Raw genomic sequence first — 15,190 nt, forward strand, 5'->3', positions numbered from 1 at the left:
GGAGCTTCTCTCAAGTCTGGTCTATCGTGGGAAACCTCATCGTCTTTATACACGGAAGTTGTCTGTAAATAGAAGGCAAACTGACTTACCAATTATTGTGAGGACCCCGACTCCAGTGGGATGCTACAGTACGGCAAGCAACAGCCAAGCGAAAGCACAAAGTCCCACGTCTCCCAGGGTAGCGGTGTCAGTGCGTCCGCGACTCCGCCATGCCCACTTGTCGATCCCCGGTACTTAATGCGGAAGGTGTTTTTTAGGATCTTATCGCGCATGGCCAGGAACGCCGACGTGGTTGGCTGGAAAATAAAGAGGCCATAATGCATGGGAAACCTGTCCGGTCCGCCTTGGTTCACTCGAGCCTCTAGAGGTTCCCACTCAGCTTCGTTAGTGTAACCGTAGTGTTCCTTCTGCTAAGACTTGCGCGCTTGCTGACACGTCGAGGTCTAACAAATCAAGTTGTGCCCAGTGCTTCATGGCACCCGTTGAGTGGTGTTGCGGACATGAATGTCGTGCGCTAGTCAGGCGCATCTACCGACGGCATTGCGACCCCAATCCCGGGCCAAGCACCAACTGTATAATGTCATCAAGAAGACAAAAAGCGTTCCTAAGCCGGGTGAGGAAGTCTTTCCCGTGTCTACCGTCCCACACGCCGTTCGAGATCCCCGCATTTGAGTCTTGAGTTGCACCCTTCTCAGCCCCTTATTCCCTGCGGTGTCCCGCCGTTGCCTACTATTTCCCTCCCTTGCGGCCAGCTCCGATCCACCATTCTCTTAACCAGCTGTCAAAATAGGCTTAACCTCAAGGTGGGTTTTGAAACGTTCGGGCTGTTCCTATCATTCTGCCACGGGGGTTTGTCTGCGCTCCGGTGGGCTGCAATCTGTCTGGGGGAGGCAAAAGCAAGCCGACTTTCAGCTTAAGCGCTTGCTGCGAAGCTTACAGGTTGCCTCGTTACCTACCTTCTCCATGGGGTTACAGCTCAGCCGTGGCGCGTTCGTCCCATCGCCGGGAGATCAGCGTAGGTAATCATTCAGTGGGTGGAGAATTCATTTGTTCTCTTTCTTCACAGTCCTCTGTCGTCAAGTACTTGGCTCATCTTTGTTCCCATCGAATAGAGCGATTCCAAGCGGGAGCTTGTAATCTACTTTAGGTATTTACAGCACAAGCCAGTAAATAATCCGGCCGCGAGCCAAATTAATTGCACGACATCAACAGAGTTGAGAGTTCCCGAACTGTCGAAGTGCTCCATTCTCATTTCTCGCAACCGGTTTCCAAGCGAACTTGCTTAACCTTAATCAAGCTTCAGTGGGGGAGATGCGCCCCCTGGACGCAGGGATCAAGTGCCGCTCACCCGGTGCCGGACAATCTGATTCGAGGCATATCTCTCTACTTGATTGTATGTGATCTTGAGCTGTCGTCGGAGACGCCCGGACCTGTTTGCACCTTCTCCTTGGGTTCTTGGCTTCTCATGTTGTCAGGCTCGCATGTGATGCTGTGCGGCCACGGGTTGTTGTGCCCGCATCGGCGTTGGTGCTCAATCAGGCAAGACATCCCAACGTCGGATGCTTCGCTTAGGAATTGGTTGTCAGCGAATTGCGATATCACGAGTTTCGTCGTCGGCGTCGGCCGGTGCATATTATCTTCTATCATGTTATCACTGAGGCATGGGTTTCTAATGAGGACTCAACACGGAAGCGAAGGTATCAAGATGGGTAAACTTCATGAATAGCAGATAAGCCAATGTCCAAGACAGGTTCCGTGAAGGGAAAAACAAGGAGCTTGTTCCATGGAACTGCCATGGCATGTTGGTACGACATTGGTTCGAAGAATACACCGGTCAATCGTTATTCATCCTACGTCTCATCGATAGTAGAGGCACTTCCGTTGCATGCACTAAGCAGGCCGAAAGGCCTTGCTCCAGTCCTGTGCCGAAAGCCATTCGACGACACTGCCCGCTTTCATCCTTTTTTCTAGATCTCCGAGTAACTTCAGAGACTCTTTCCATCCATCTATCTTCTCCCCAAAAAGACCATATTCTGCAAGCCAAACCCAGCTCTCCGGAGCCTCGCGACCTAGCGGCTATTCCGCCGCCATGTCATCGACGGTTCTTTGCACGAAAACAAAGTCCTGACCCGTTTTCCTACGCAGCAACTCGATACACTCTTTAAGCGACTTCATCTCGTCGTAGGCTGCCAATATCGTGCCAAGAGGCTCAGTAAGCACCAGGGCCTTGACGAAGTTCCCGGTGCTGGACGAAGCATCGATGAACGGTACAAGATTATCGTCACTCACGGGCCCCTCGAACTCGATCTTGCCTGTCGCCGGATTGAAGCTGGGACCAAAATATGAGTCCGCTAGGATGTTGGAGTTGTAAAATCCAACCAAGATCTGTGAAGTCTTGGCCCAGAGTGCGGGATGCTCTCGTTGAATGTATTTGACAATGTTGGCTTTGCCGTCAAAGTGGTAAATATGCTTCAGCTTCCCAAGGCTTAGATCAGAGACAGGAGGAAGACTGCTGAAGATGAAGCGCTCCAGCGTCGATATTTCCGCCGCGGCCATTGCAATGTTCCTGCCCCAAGATTCCTCTAGGTCCTGGGTAGCAATGGCAAGATTGACTCCATCTTTTCGCACCCTACTAGTGACCTGTTCGGTCAGGATCGCACTCCAAAAGTCGGTGACTGCGAAGATTGCTGTTGCATCGGCGAAAGCTGACTCGAGCTCCAACACGGAGTCGAGAGAGGCAGACACCATTTCCGCTCCATGAGTCGATAATTCGGTGGCAGACTCAGAAGAAGGGTTTCGAGTTATACCGCGTATGTGCCAATGGCTGGCCAAAGCCGCGTCATAGAGGAAGGCTCGAGCCACAGAGCCGCCTTGGTTTCCGGTGGCACCCAGCACGACCAAGATTTTCTTCGTGTGTGAAATCATGATGGTTCGAAGCGATTTGTCAAGATTCAAACTTGAATAGTATGGTATGAGTGTATTTAGAAAAGCGTACCTGTGAGGGACAACTTGAATGCCTTTCTTCGATTTAAGACAGCCAGCCTGTGTGGTTCCTAAATACATCATTTCTAGTCGTGAAGATGAATAACGTTAGTTACTGCTAATTAAAGGCCATTCAAGAAGATTTTGTCAGCTTGGTCTGCTATGATCCCGCCGTGGCATTATTTGCCGACCGGAATCCTGCAGACATGAAGGTGAGGATGAACAGAAACACCGATTATGGGCTAATTATCACGGAAATGTGGACCCTCAAGGAGGAATTGCCAGCCGACTCCGCTCCGCGATAGCACCGGCAAGGTTCTCCACCAAAGTTGCCGGCTCCGGGGAATCGAACGGAAGGAGGGCGATTACCTCATTCTTTGCCATCTATCCAGGTGCTCCTTCTAAGGTAGGTACCTACTAAAGGTACCACGGTACCTACAATCGATAAGGTACGGATACCTAGATAAGTGAGATACGTATCCGTTCTCGCCAGAGGAACGTCGTTAATCCGTCCCGAGGCTGTGTGTCACTTGAGGGAGGTGGTCTGTGCAGCAGCTCAAGAGGTAGCAGTTTTGGTGCCAATTGGCCGCTCATTTAGCGTACGCAGCAGCAGGAGCTTTGGACGCGAATTCCAGGGCGTCCGGGCTCCGCAAAACGCGTTTTCTTGAGATTCAATCAACCCCAATTTGTGCCCACCTGTTTGGCCTGTCGCCTTTTTTTGTCTTTAGCTTTGCTCCCCAGCTTCACTATCACCAACCACATCGCGGCGCATCAATCGCATCACCTACCCCATCGACGAGAGCTTCACCAACATCCCATCAACGTCGCATTTACATACAAACCCTTCTATCCGACCGTTGACCTGGTCTAAATGACCCTGGGGGCCGTTCGCGATGCGCGTCATTAAGCCCACGTGGCTGAGCCATTCTGGCGAGCAGAAGGACTTCGAGGTGTACAGCTGTCACGTATCCTCCGACGGGAAACGACTCGCGACTGCTGGAGGCGATGGCCATGTCAGAGTGTGGTCAACCGAGGCCATCTATGGCGATGCGAATGGTGACGCAGAAGGCAAGCCGAGACAGCTCTGCCATATGAGCCATCACCTCGGTACAATCCACTCTGTCCGCTTCTCTCCCAACGGTCGATATCTCGCATCAGGTGCCGACGACAAGCTTATTTGCGTATACCACCTTGACAAGAGCCCCCCGGTTGCTTCCTTTGGTAATGCGCTCCTGCCGGAAGCCAATGCGCTGTGCCCTCTACGTGATGGGATGCTAATGCAAGACAACAGGACTTGGCGCCGAACCTCCACCGGTCGAGAATTGGAAGACATACAAGCGACTTGTCGGGCACGAGAACGACGTCCAGGATCTTGCCTGGTCCTACGATTCCTCTATACTGGTGTCGGTTGGCTTGGACTCCAAGATCGTGGTCTGGTCGGGCCATAGCTTCGAGAAGCTGAAGACCATAACCGTCCACTCCAGTCACGTAAAAGGCATCACGTTCGATCCTGCAAACAAGTTTTTCGCGACCGCCAGCGACGACCGAACGATCAAGATCTTCCGTTTCACGCCCCCTGCGCCGAATGCGACACAACATGATATGGTTAACAACTTCGTGCTGGAGCAAACAATCAGCGGGCCCTTCAAGAGTTCACCACTGACTACATATTTCCGACGGTGTTCCTGGTCTCCTGACGGCAACCACATTGCAGCTCCAAACGCCGTCAATGGTCCTGTTAGTTCAGTCGCGATAATCGAGCGAACACGATGGGACAGTGAGATCAACCTGATCGGCCACGAAGGCCCAACCGAGGTCTGCATGTTCTCTCCACGCCTGTTTCATACGGAGAACCCGGCGGAGCAACCAGACAACAATGCCCTAGTTACTGTTATAGCGTCAGCAGGCCAAGACAAGACTCTCAGTATCTGGAACACGAACACATCACGACCTGTAGTCATTCTGCAGGACGTGGCCAGCAAATCCATTTCTGACCTAGCTTGGTCACCCGACGGAACTACCATTTTCGCCGCCAGTTTGGACGGCACGCTCCTAGGGATTTCGTTCGACCATGGCGAGCTGGGCTGGGTTGCGGATGCTGGCGAAAATGACAAAGCTCTTCAGAAGTATGGCGCGTCACGGAAGGGCATGGGCATCGCAGAGGACATAGAAGGTCTGAACTTGGAGAACCAAAGCAAAGCTGGCGAGTCTCGTGCTGCAGAGTCCAGGATGGGCGCTCTAATGGGCGATCCGGGTTCTTCCAAGGGAGCAACGCCTGCGACCAATGGCACCAAACCAAATGGGACAGCTACAGGCACCTCGACGCCAAAGCCCACGAACGGCAACGTTGAGCCGGAGAAAGAGAAGCCGGCAGAAGAGAATGGTGACAAGGCGGGGGAGAGGGTCAAGGAGCTCAAGTCTAGGGTGACGGTTGGCAAGGACGGTAGGAAACGTGTTGCGCCTCTCCTTGTATCCTCATCCGGCACCGGCCAGTCATCTCTTCCTCAAACTCAGCTGGTGGGCTCGACATCGACCTCGAAAGCTGCGCAGAACGATACGCCCCAGACCATCCTGGACCTCGAAAGGCCGTTTGAAGGACTTCCCAAAGGTGGCGTAGCTGCCATGCTGCTTGGGAATAAGCGCAAGGCCCCAGTCCTTGAGGGTGAGGAGGAAGAAGATCCTGCATCGAAGCGACAGGCAACAGGACCAACGCCTGTGGTGCTGAACGGCGTCGACGGCGTGGAGCCAGCTTCAGTTGTGCCGGCTGCCTACGGTGTTGTACCTACACCCGAGTATCTCAGGCCTGCGGTGTTAAACCCATCGATTGCCTTCGCGCAAATCCGGTTGGCAGTGCCCAAGGTCAGATCTCAAATTGTGAGGCCCCTCGAACGCGGGGTCTTGCTCCCGGAGAGCAGCACAGATGAAGCTTCCAAGGTGCCCGAAAACATCATCCTCGAAGCCCGAAATCCTGTTCAAATCAGGGATCCATCATTCATTTCCGCTACCAAGCGTGGAGCGCTTCTTTGGCAAGACTACCTGCCCAGAGCAGTAATTCTTGTCACTGGCAATAAGAACTTTTGGGCAGTGGCGTGCGAGGATGGCAGTATCTACACCTGGACGCCCGCTGGACGACGATTGATGAACCCGATTATCATGGAATCCCAACCAGTCATCCTCGAGTGCCGTAACAATTATCTGCTATGCATCAACGCTGTCGGCCTTTGCCATGTCTGGGATCTGCAGAGACAAGCAGCCCTGCATCCCCCAGTATCACTTGGTCCCGTTCTCGAACTCGCGACAACAACGCTCAATCTCAACACAACAACACCGGGTCCCGGCATCACATCAGCCCAGCTCAACTCGACTGGCCACATTGTTGTTACACTGACCAACGGAGACGGATATTGCTACACCCGGGACATGTATACATGGCAACGGGTTAGCGAAGCCTGGTGGGCTGTTGGCTCCCAGTACTGGAACAGCAACGACTCTTCGATTGGGGCTCTGCAGTCAACTGCCGTTGGACCCGTCACACCCGCGAAGCCTAAGGACGACGACAGTACGGCCAACGTCTCCGCCGGCATCATTCCTTACCTCGAGAGGCACACGACCAATGAGTTCCTGCTCAAGGGTCGCGCCTATACCTTGCAGCGCATCGTCAAGATGTTATTGACAAAAGACGGCTTTGAGGGCTTTGAATCAACGGTGAGTATTGCTCACCTTGAGAACCGCATCGCCGCCGCTCTACACCTGGATGCTAGGGACGAGTTCCGCCTTTACTTGTTCATGTATGCGAAGCGCCTTGGTGCCGAGGGTCATCGGGGCAAGGTCGAGGAGCTCCTCAACAGCTTGCTTGGCGGCATCTTGAGGGACAAGGACGAGAAGCCGAGCGAGGGCGGCCGGGGCTGGTTCAGCCAAGAGGACGGAATTTGTGGCTGGGACCGGAAGGAGCTCCTGAAGGGCGTCGTCATGATTCTCGGTAAGTTCATTCGCTGTTCGACGCGTCATAAGGAAGTCCCGCTAACAATCGCGCAGGCAAATTCAGAGAACTCCAAAGACTGACCATCCAATACGCGCGCGTGCTCGACCTCAACCTCGAAAGCGACGGGGCGATGGAGATCGAGGCATGAGCGACTTCTGACAGAGGGAAAGTCTGCTGTATTACATGTAATGAAGAGGCAGCGTTTGTATAGTATACCTACCAAGTGACCCTACGGGTAGTTGGCATGATGAGAAGCAAAAGGGCTGGCAAGGCATGTTCGTTGAGAGGTTTCGGGAGTCGGCGTACCTATTAGGTGTTTATGGATGTGGTGGGCAAGGCGAGCGAGGCATCGTTTTTCACGCTGGCCTTGATTCGGGATGGGACGGGCGTGGCGAAGATACAATTTCAGTTTGAGCTCAAGCTCGTGAATCGCATACTACAGTTTATCATGTGTTGTTAGGGTCCCATGCTCTGGCAACGGGCGTCTCTATCTCCTGGCCAAGTTCCTCCGTCCAGTGGCGTCTCGATCCACAAATATCCTATCACGCTTCCTTCGGAATCTACAGCAAGTCCCTAAACCTCTCGTCTACCCAAACGCACCTGTCAAAACGTCACCTCCTTCGTCGCATCCCGGACCCTCTTCATCGCCCTCCGCAACTCATCCACATCCTCGGCGCCGACAGCCACGTCAGCCAGACTGCGCCCCGTTTCCGGATCCTCGTACCAGCTGATTATGCACATCTTTCCTGCCTTAAAGTCCTCTCGGAAAGACTCAATGAAGGCTTCGCGGGACTTGTTGTAGCTGATGGAGAAGGAGGAGGCGCTCCAGAAGCTGCGGGTGGTGAAGTGGGTTTGTAGGAGGGGGAGGCACATTGAGCCTGACGTTCTGATATTGAGGTCGACGATATGGAAGTTGGAGAAGTCGGAGTTACCATTCGTTGCATGTGAATTGCCATCGGTGACACCATTCACAGCACCGTTCGTCGTGCCATTTGTCTGGGGACACGCTGTCGACGATGCCGTCTCCAAGACATCGGCTCCAGCGGGTCCAACATACCCATACCCTCGCAGCCAAGTCGCAATCTTCTTGACCAATAGCCCAAACTTCCTCTCCAGCTCGTTTTGACGGCGATAGTTGATGGTGCTCCCGATCCACGCATTATCACCATCCGTCATCTGTTCCGATGCAGCCAGGAAAATTGGATCGCTCCCATCGTCCCCAACGAAGAACGTCAAGCCGTAGTTTTCCATGGGATTCTCGACAACCTCGGAAAGGATCAGAGCTGCTGGCTGGAGATGCGCGTTTGACTCCGTCGCCGAAGAGAGAAGCTTGCGCAGGATGCCGTTTCTAAAGTCTTGCACCAACTTCTGACGCTCGTCCCCGTCGTTAATGATGTACGTCCCCGCACCACCAAAAGTCTGCTGGTTCTTGAGGACGAACGGCAGAGGGTGGGATTCGAGATCCGTGTAGATCCTCTCGCTTTGCTCTTCCAGCCATCTGCCCCGACTTCCTGTACAGGACTCCGGAATGACAAACTCTGCTGCGTCGCCGCCGTGGCATGAAGCACAGCACGCGCACGCATCACCTGCTAGCCCATCAACCTCGAGAATCTTGGCTTTCGGGGTAGGAAGGCCTGACTGTGCGAGCGCGGCCTTGGAGTTGAGAAACCAGTGCGTCTCGGGCGGGACGATGAGATTGTTGTACGACTCTAGGCCGTCTAGGACGACTTTATATGCGATGAGGTCGATGCCGGGTTCTTTGATGGGGATCTCTGACGGTCCAGGGCAGAAGATGAGATCTGGCTGCTGGGTCTTGGACAGCACGGACAGAGTTCTTTCCGCCTCGCGTTGATCGTGTAACTTTTGCTTCTTGGAGTCGTTGATACGGAAAAGGACAACTGCTGTATCGCCGCTGATGAAGGCGTCTCGTTGCGGGATCAGCGAGAGATATTTCACTGCTAGTTCTCGCTGCTGCTGTCTCCCGCCGTCATCGCCTGGTAGGCTACTGCTAGAAGGGTCTTTTGGAACGGCGTTGAAGGGGCTATCTTGATAGAGGTATTTGGCGTTGCGTGGGACGTTGGGGTTGAGTTCCGAGCCGGAGTTGACGAGACTGAGGACTTGGGCGATGCGCTTGTCTGCGTTTCTGGGGCTTGCGCAGCGGTAGAGGTCTGTGAGGGTCGTGTCTAGGGTGATTGTTGGTAGTTCTATCATTTTCATCCCTTCTGCTTCTTTTCAAACTTGTAATATGATGAGTGAGACTGGGTTAACTGTGAAGGGATAATTCCCCGTGAGTTGCACTGGGTATCAACGATCATGTGCTCAAAGGGTTGAGCATGAGATGTTGATGTCTACAGATGATGTTTTTGAAGAGCAAGAAATCACAACCTAAAGAGGAAGCAGCACTACTTACTCTTGTGTTTTTAGAATATCGGAAAAGATTCCGTTTGTGGTTGTGATACGTTTGACTTATTTGAGACACTCTAGGGATATTGGTCACTCTTTGCAGATCTTCCAGGCTTGTGAGCGGTTGTCCGCCACGGTGCGGCGTCATCCCGCGCCCCTCGGAAGGGAGAGAAAAGAAGCGAGTATCCTGAGCAGAGAAATTATGCATGACTATTGATGTCATCGTCTCCATCCATATTCGTAGGGCGTCGGTTGAGGGTTCACTTGGACCAGAGACAGGCGCACAGGTCATCCAGCGACGATCTAGGCGGGTCTCATGTAAGACCTTTGACGTCGTTTTCCGATTGTGGAGATGGCTGAGATATTCTGGGCAGAGGCTAGCCTTACGGTCTCGACAAGCAACGTTTTGACTTCGAGATGACCACTTTTACTTTTGTGACTGAGAGCTGGGGCAAGGTAAAAGGTGTGTCGTTGTGAGATGCAGTCACGACCTTTGCGGCCTGATTACCCTAGCAGCTCTTGGCGAACTTTTACTTGCATCACCACCGCTCAGAAGAATCTATCATGTGCAGGTCTACGCTTGCACTGCGGCCACCCACATAAAAAGATAGAGAAGATGAATTTATCGTAGTAGCAGCACGGAATCTAGGGTCTTCCACAGCATGAGGTGAGAGAGTTACGGCACCCGACTGTCCGAGTTTCCAGCTATGTTGAGAATCGCGAGGTGGGGGCTTCTGTCTGACTTACTCGAGTTCTGCTCACCTGAATTTCAAAAACACCTTCAGTGAGGAAAGATTGACTCGTCCGCTGAGCCGGAGCCTTGTGATGTTTTATGAATCTACTACTGTATGACTGATATTGCCATCCGAATTAAGAAACAAAGGTTGATGATTTTAGTGTCTATTCGGTAGGGGAAACACACCCCAAACGTGGAAATGCTAGCCGTTTTCTCAGGATTGCTCCGTCTGGCATTCAACAGATCATCAATCCAAAATCAATTTTCCTAGTACGCTCCAACCAAATCGCCTGTAATACGAACGGCTAGCGAAGATTGCAGTGGTGTTTAATCATTTAAGCTTTGTAAACCTCGCTTGCGTTAGGCGGCCTCATTGTGTTGGCGGACTATTGATTGGTCCGAGTCCCAGTTTACAGAGGTTCGGCTCCGAACAATTCGCTTTCGGATAGCCCTGTTCCAACTTTCAGCTTACAACAAGTGAACAGCACCACTTTGTAGCTCCGGCTCCCCGTGTGCTGAATCATATGTACCCCGATACGCGGACTAGTCCGTGTTGTTTAGTGTGTACGGACTGGCCGATGAGATTAAGGTCATCCAACCAAGCTGTTGATCTTCGTTCATGAAGTTTATCATGCTGGCATCCGTTCACCGGTGGGATAATTCGTTGCAGTGGGCTTCTACAGGCGGTCGAGCAAATCAGCGACTAAGTTGCGTTGAACATCGACCCGCCGGTACAAGTCATGTACAACATGTGAGGCATAGCGTGTTTTTGGATACTATCGATGGAAATTAGCATGGCCAGGCGGTTGACTTGAAGACATCGTGGACGAGTATTTGAGTCGACAGGTTGGTCTGCCATCTATGATTTCCAAGCCAGCAACTCATTGTCATTCAAACTATCAAAGCTTCTCGTTATACCGCACACCACTCAGACATCATCTCTTCATCTTTCTCACAAAGTTCCACGCTAAACCTCTACGAAAACAAACTCTTAAACTACCTAGACAACAAACATGAAGTTCCAAGCCATCCTCCTCCTCGCGGCCAGCGCCATCGCCGCACCTACGCCAGAGGCAGTTGCCGAGCCAGCTCCCGCCGATGTTGGTGCCACAACCAAGGCCCAACGCCTCTTGTGCTCCGGTCTCTGGACTGGAAACGACCTTAGCTTCGGAGACCTCAAGTGGGCAATGAACAACCGCAGAGATGAGTTGCAGCTCAAGGCCGGATGGTGGAACGAGGTCAACACCGCCTGCAGATCGACAGATGGCAGGAACATTGCGCAGAATGGTTCAAGGATCACCTACAACCACGCACGAAGCACCCAGGCGAAGACAACTTTGAAGTTCAACGGCGCGGTGGTTTGCTCGCCGCAGAGCGACTGGCGTCTTAAGTGCGACAAGGCTTGAGTGCCAACATTCATGAGGATCGAAGTGGCTGATGAAGAGCGCTCCGAGAGCTTTTGGATATACCTAGCGATGCATTTACAACAATGAGGCAGCTTTTGAACAATGACAATCATTAACAAGCCACTTTTCATCATGAAGATGTCTGCCCGGTGCCGTGACCCTTCCAGCAGACCCACTGTATTTTCAACTCGGGAGTCGTCTGTCAACTTATTGAGCGACAAGTTCATAATTTCGGGAAAGCGGGCGTCCTGAAAAAGTAAAAATTGTACGCATCCTTCCTGCATGTCGCTTGGCCACATTACTACGCGGACAGCCCATTTGATTGCCCGGGCAGAAGAATCTTTCCGCCAAGGTCACATAGTAAGTCATTCAAGTGACTTTGACGAATACATAAGTATTTCCTTGATCTGGCAAGTCAAATGGCTACTCTCTCCAAGGTCGCTACACCATTACTTCTCAGAAGACAATGGCATCAATGCAGACATCTGCTTTCTCCTACACACGGTCAACTGGGGGTGTTCGGACGAATGTCCGAGGGAAGGGGCTCTGGCCTAAAAAGGTTTGCACATTGGTGGCGTTTATATCAGTGGATAGCTAGCTTTCAGCTGTTGTCTCATGGAAAGGAGTAGTCTGAATCGCTCTCGAGGTGATCCAGTCAGCGCCCATCCTCTTCAATACCCATACCGCCGGGCCTTCTGCAGTAAGTTGACCGCATACAATAGGATGGGAGTCCCGATGAGTTTTTCCCAGCATAATTAATACTGAAGTTATCCTTCACAAGGTCTGATCTTCTTATCACGTCTCCAGCCGGTTAAAACAAGGCTTTACCTTCCGTGCCAGTGCCTTCTCAGATTGCCAATCTCATCTACAGCGTCAATATTCACAATTTGACAGCCCGAAAAAGTTCAAAGACCTCTGGCAGATGTGATCAGGCGCCACCACAAGACATTCGCGATTCTTGAGGTGTTATGTCTCAAAGACTGGACTTGCGTTTGGCTTCGCCGGCTCTAGTCAAGAACGTGATGATCGCCGTCTGGTAATCGATTCTTGGCGTAAGGAACGCGGCAGAAATTGCGCATTCAAGAGCCGATGGGCATCACATATGCTGATCTTCTTCTCTTGGGACAATCAGGGGCCCGAAGAATGCTGTCCGTCGAAGATGCTCCGCTGGGCTAAGTCAACATGTTTCACGAGCTGTCGGGCCTCCCAGCTGAATGCAGTCGGGGTCTCAGATGAATCTGCTGGAACTTGACCATTGGTACCGACGACTCCACATCTAACAGTCAATACCAGTTCACCTTAGTCCGAGCCGAACGGTAATTGGGTAAGAAACGCGCGTGTCTCTGCCTTAGATGGTCAAATCTTCTGCGGGGCACTGAGGGAGACGCCAGCAACCCCGGCAGTAATTTTCAAAGTTGAACTGTACTCCACGCAGGGGAAGATATAACCGCTTTCGGTCATATCCCATCGAGTGCTGACTGACGCCATTTTTGCCAAGCCCCAAAATCCCCACTATTTACACTTTATTACCCCGCATTTAAAGGGGTACATTGACGATACAACATTTACCACTATGCTCTTTTACCTGTTATCACTACTATTACTAGCATTTCAATTGATGCTGCAATGTCTTCTAGTGATTCTGATACCTCTATTGCTTCCAATACCTCTATTGCTTCTAAAACTTCTGTTACTTCTGTACTCAGCACTATAGTAGTTGAGGTCTACCCAGAAGACCTAGCTGCTGCTTGTAATACAGCTTGTAAGCCAGACGGCTGTGACGAAGCCACAGTCCGGCCCTGTGACCCTCCGGCTACCGAGCATGGCCCTACGGGCTCCTTACGGCCCTTTGAAGTACCAGCCCGGGCCCAAGAGGTCCTGGGGCTGCCGGCAAGCCCGCTGGAACTATTGCTCCAATACGTTCCGCAAGACCTCGTGGAGCAGTGGGCCCAGTGGACGAATACAGCACCGCCGTCGTCTAAAGAGGGCCCCTGGCTTAGAACGTCTAGAGTGTATAAGTGGCGGGAGACCTCAAAAGAAGAGATCTACCTCTTCCTAGGGATCTTATTATATATAGGGATCCATAGGGAATCTAGATTATCAACCTACTGGTCAACCCAACAGCAGAGGGAGGATCCCATCCACCTATTTACGCGGTTTATATCCCGGGACCGTTTCCAACTACTGTTCCGGCGACTGCGGATATTCAATACTGCGGAATTCCAGCCCAGCCAGCCCGACGAGCCCGTCCAGCCCGCCCAGCCCAGCCAGCCCGCCGGGCCAGCCGGGCCAGCTGCTGGAAAGCTGGCCCAGTTGACACCAACACAGCAGGTAGTAACTACCCTTATTTCCCTACTTCCAGCTGCAACCTACCACGTCTTCTTAGACAACCTCTTCTCCTCTGTACGTCTCTTTAGTACCCTACGGAAACAACAGGTTGGTGCTTCTGGTGCCTGCCGGAAGGATAGTGGGATAGATGAGATTCTAGTTGATGAGAGAGAGACTGAAGGACGGGATATCCCCTGGGGCAAAATACACTGTATCCCTACGTTAGATGGGGAGGTAAGCTACTAGCCAGCCTAGCCCAGTATATCCAGCCCAGCCCAGCCCAGCCCAGCACATCCAGCCCAGCATAGTTAACTAGTGAATAGGTCAACCAGTTCACCTGGAAGGATAATGCCCTCGTACTATTCCTGTCAACTGTCTTCCAGAGCAGCCAGGAGGTTATTCGAAGCCGCCGTCGCCCAGCTGGGGATACTGCTGCTAAAAAGGCTGCCCGGCAAGTGTTTGGCCCAGACGTCCGCAAGGACCTTCCAGTCCCTAGGGCAATCGATGAATACAACCACAAGATGAATGGGGTTGATGTGAGTGACCAGATGAGGTCTTATTATCAATACGGTCACTGACAGAATCCATGCATGCTCCTATGCGAGTCATGGACATAACCCATTCGGAATGGTCTGATCATCACGAAACAGGCCAGACTGTCATTTCCACCTGGTCCTAGCTCTGCAAGACTTATTAGGATAGCATTAGGCCCACAAGCCTGTGGTGATTCCATCCACTCTTTAGTACGAATAGACGCTCTTTTCTGCTCACTCACATATGCATATTCCGCTGGCCACCCTGACTAACCGTCAGTCACCCTATTCGGCGAGGGGGCTGGCAGTCCCTAGCCTGGAATTTCCTGCTGGAAGTAGTAGTTGTGAATAGCTTCTTATTACAGCTCTGGGGTAGCCCTAGGTGGCAGAAGGTGGAATCCAACTATCAATGGCGGCAGTTACTAGCAGCCCAGCTTATTCAACGGTTTGGACCATTAGCAGGCGGGCGTAGACTATCACGACCTAGACGTACAGACAAGAGGAATACATCTATTCCATGGGAACAGCATACAAAAGGGTCACGGAAGGTTAATTCGCCTTGCTCTTATTGTAGTAATCTGAGGGCAATAAGAAACCGCCAGACTCTAGGCGAGATATCTGGGAATACCCTCACGCGGCGTAAATATACGAGGAAGGGCTGCTTAGACTGTAACGTACCTTTATGTACCCAGGGGAATTGTTGGTACCTCTGGCATACGCAGAATATGTAGGCAATAGAGGTACTGTAACCCTATTGGTTAACTCTATAGATTTCCAACCCCTAATTGGCTCTACCCCGCCCTTGGCAAAAATGGCGTCA

At 52.1% G+C, this 15,190-nt stretch overlaps 4 protein-coding genes across 4 annotated transcripts; 2 read left to right on the forward strand and 2 right to left on the reverse strand.

The window, feature by feature from the left end:
* Positions 1-1,533: 1,533 nt before the first annotated feature.
* On the reverse strand, positions 1,534-2,925 carry BDP81DRAFT_493897 (NmrA-like family protein; the record flags this gene model as incomplete). The annotated part of the gene is made up of 2 exons (XM_060595369.1): positions 1,534-2,076; positions 2,113-2,925. The coding sequence occupies 2 exons, from the start codon at positions 2,923-2,925 to the stop codon at positions 1,891-1,893; spliced, it is 999 nt and encodes a 332-aa protein (XP_060443148.1). The 3' UTR covers positions 1,534-1,890.
* A 950-nt stretch (positions 2,926-3,875) lies between these two features.
* Positions 3,876-7,112, forward strand: BDP81DRAFT_324942 (WD domain-containing protein; the record flags this gene model as incomplete). Its single annotated transcript, XM_060584933.1, has 3 exons — positions 3,876-4,203; positions 4,274-6,961; positions 7,018-7,112. The coding sequence occupies 3 exons, from the start codon at positions 3,876-3,878 to the stop codon at positions 7,110-7,112; spliced, it is 3,111 nt and encodes a 1,036-aa protein (XP_060443149.1).
* A 455-nt stretch (positions 7,113-7,567) lies between these two features.
* On the reverse strand, positions 7,568-9,175 carry BDP81DRAFT_324732 (solid-state culture-specific ATP-grasp domain-containing protein; the record flags this gene model as incomplete). Its single annotated transcript, XM_060584910.1, has 1 exon — positions 7,568-9,175. One exon carries the CDS (start codon positions 9,173-9,175, stop codon positions 7,568-7,570), a length of 1,608 nt encoding a protein of 535 aa, XP_060443150.1.
* Positions 9,176-11,116: 1,941 nt separating this feature from the next.
* Positions 11,117-11,509, forward strand: BDP81DRAFT_396497 (uncharacterized protein; the record flags this gene model as incomplete). The annotated part of the gene is made up of 1 exon (XM_060588196.1): positions 11,117-11,509. One exon carries the CDS (start codon positions 11,117-11,119, stop codon positions 11,507-11,509), a length of 393 nt encoding a protein of 130 aa, XP_060443151.1.
* Between the last annotated feature and the right edge of the window lie 3,681 nt (positions 11,510-15,190).

The sequence above is a fragment of the Colletotrichum phormii genome (assembly GCF_030913505.1).
Source record: "Colletotrichum phormii strain CBS 102054 chromosome Unknown BDP81scaffold_15, whole genome shotgun sequence".
Taxonomy (NCBI): domain Eukaryota; kingdom Fungi; phylum Ascomycota; class Sordariomycetes; order Glomerellales; family Glomerellaceae; genus Colletotrichum; species Colletotrichum phormii.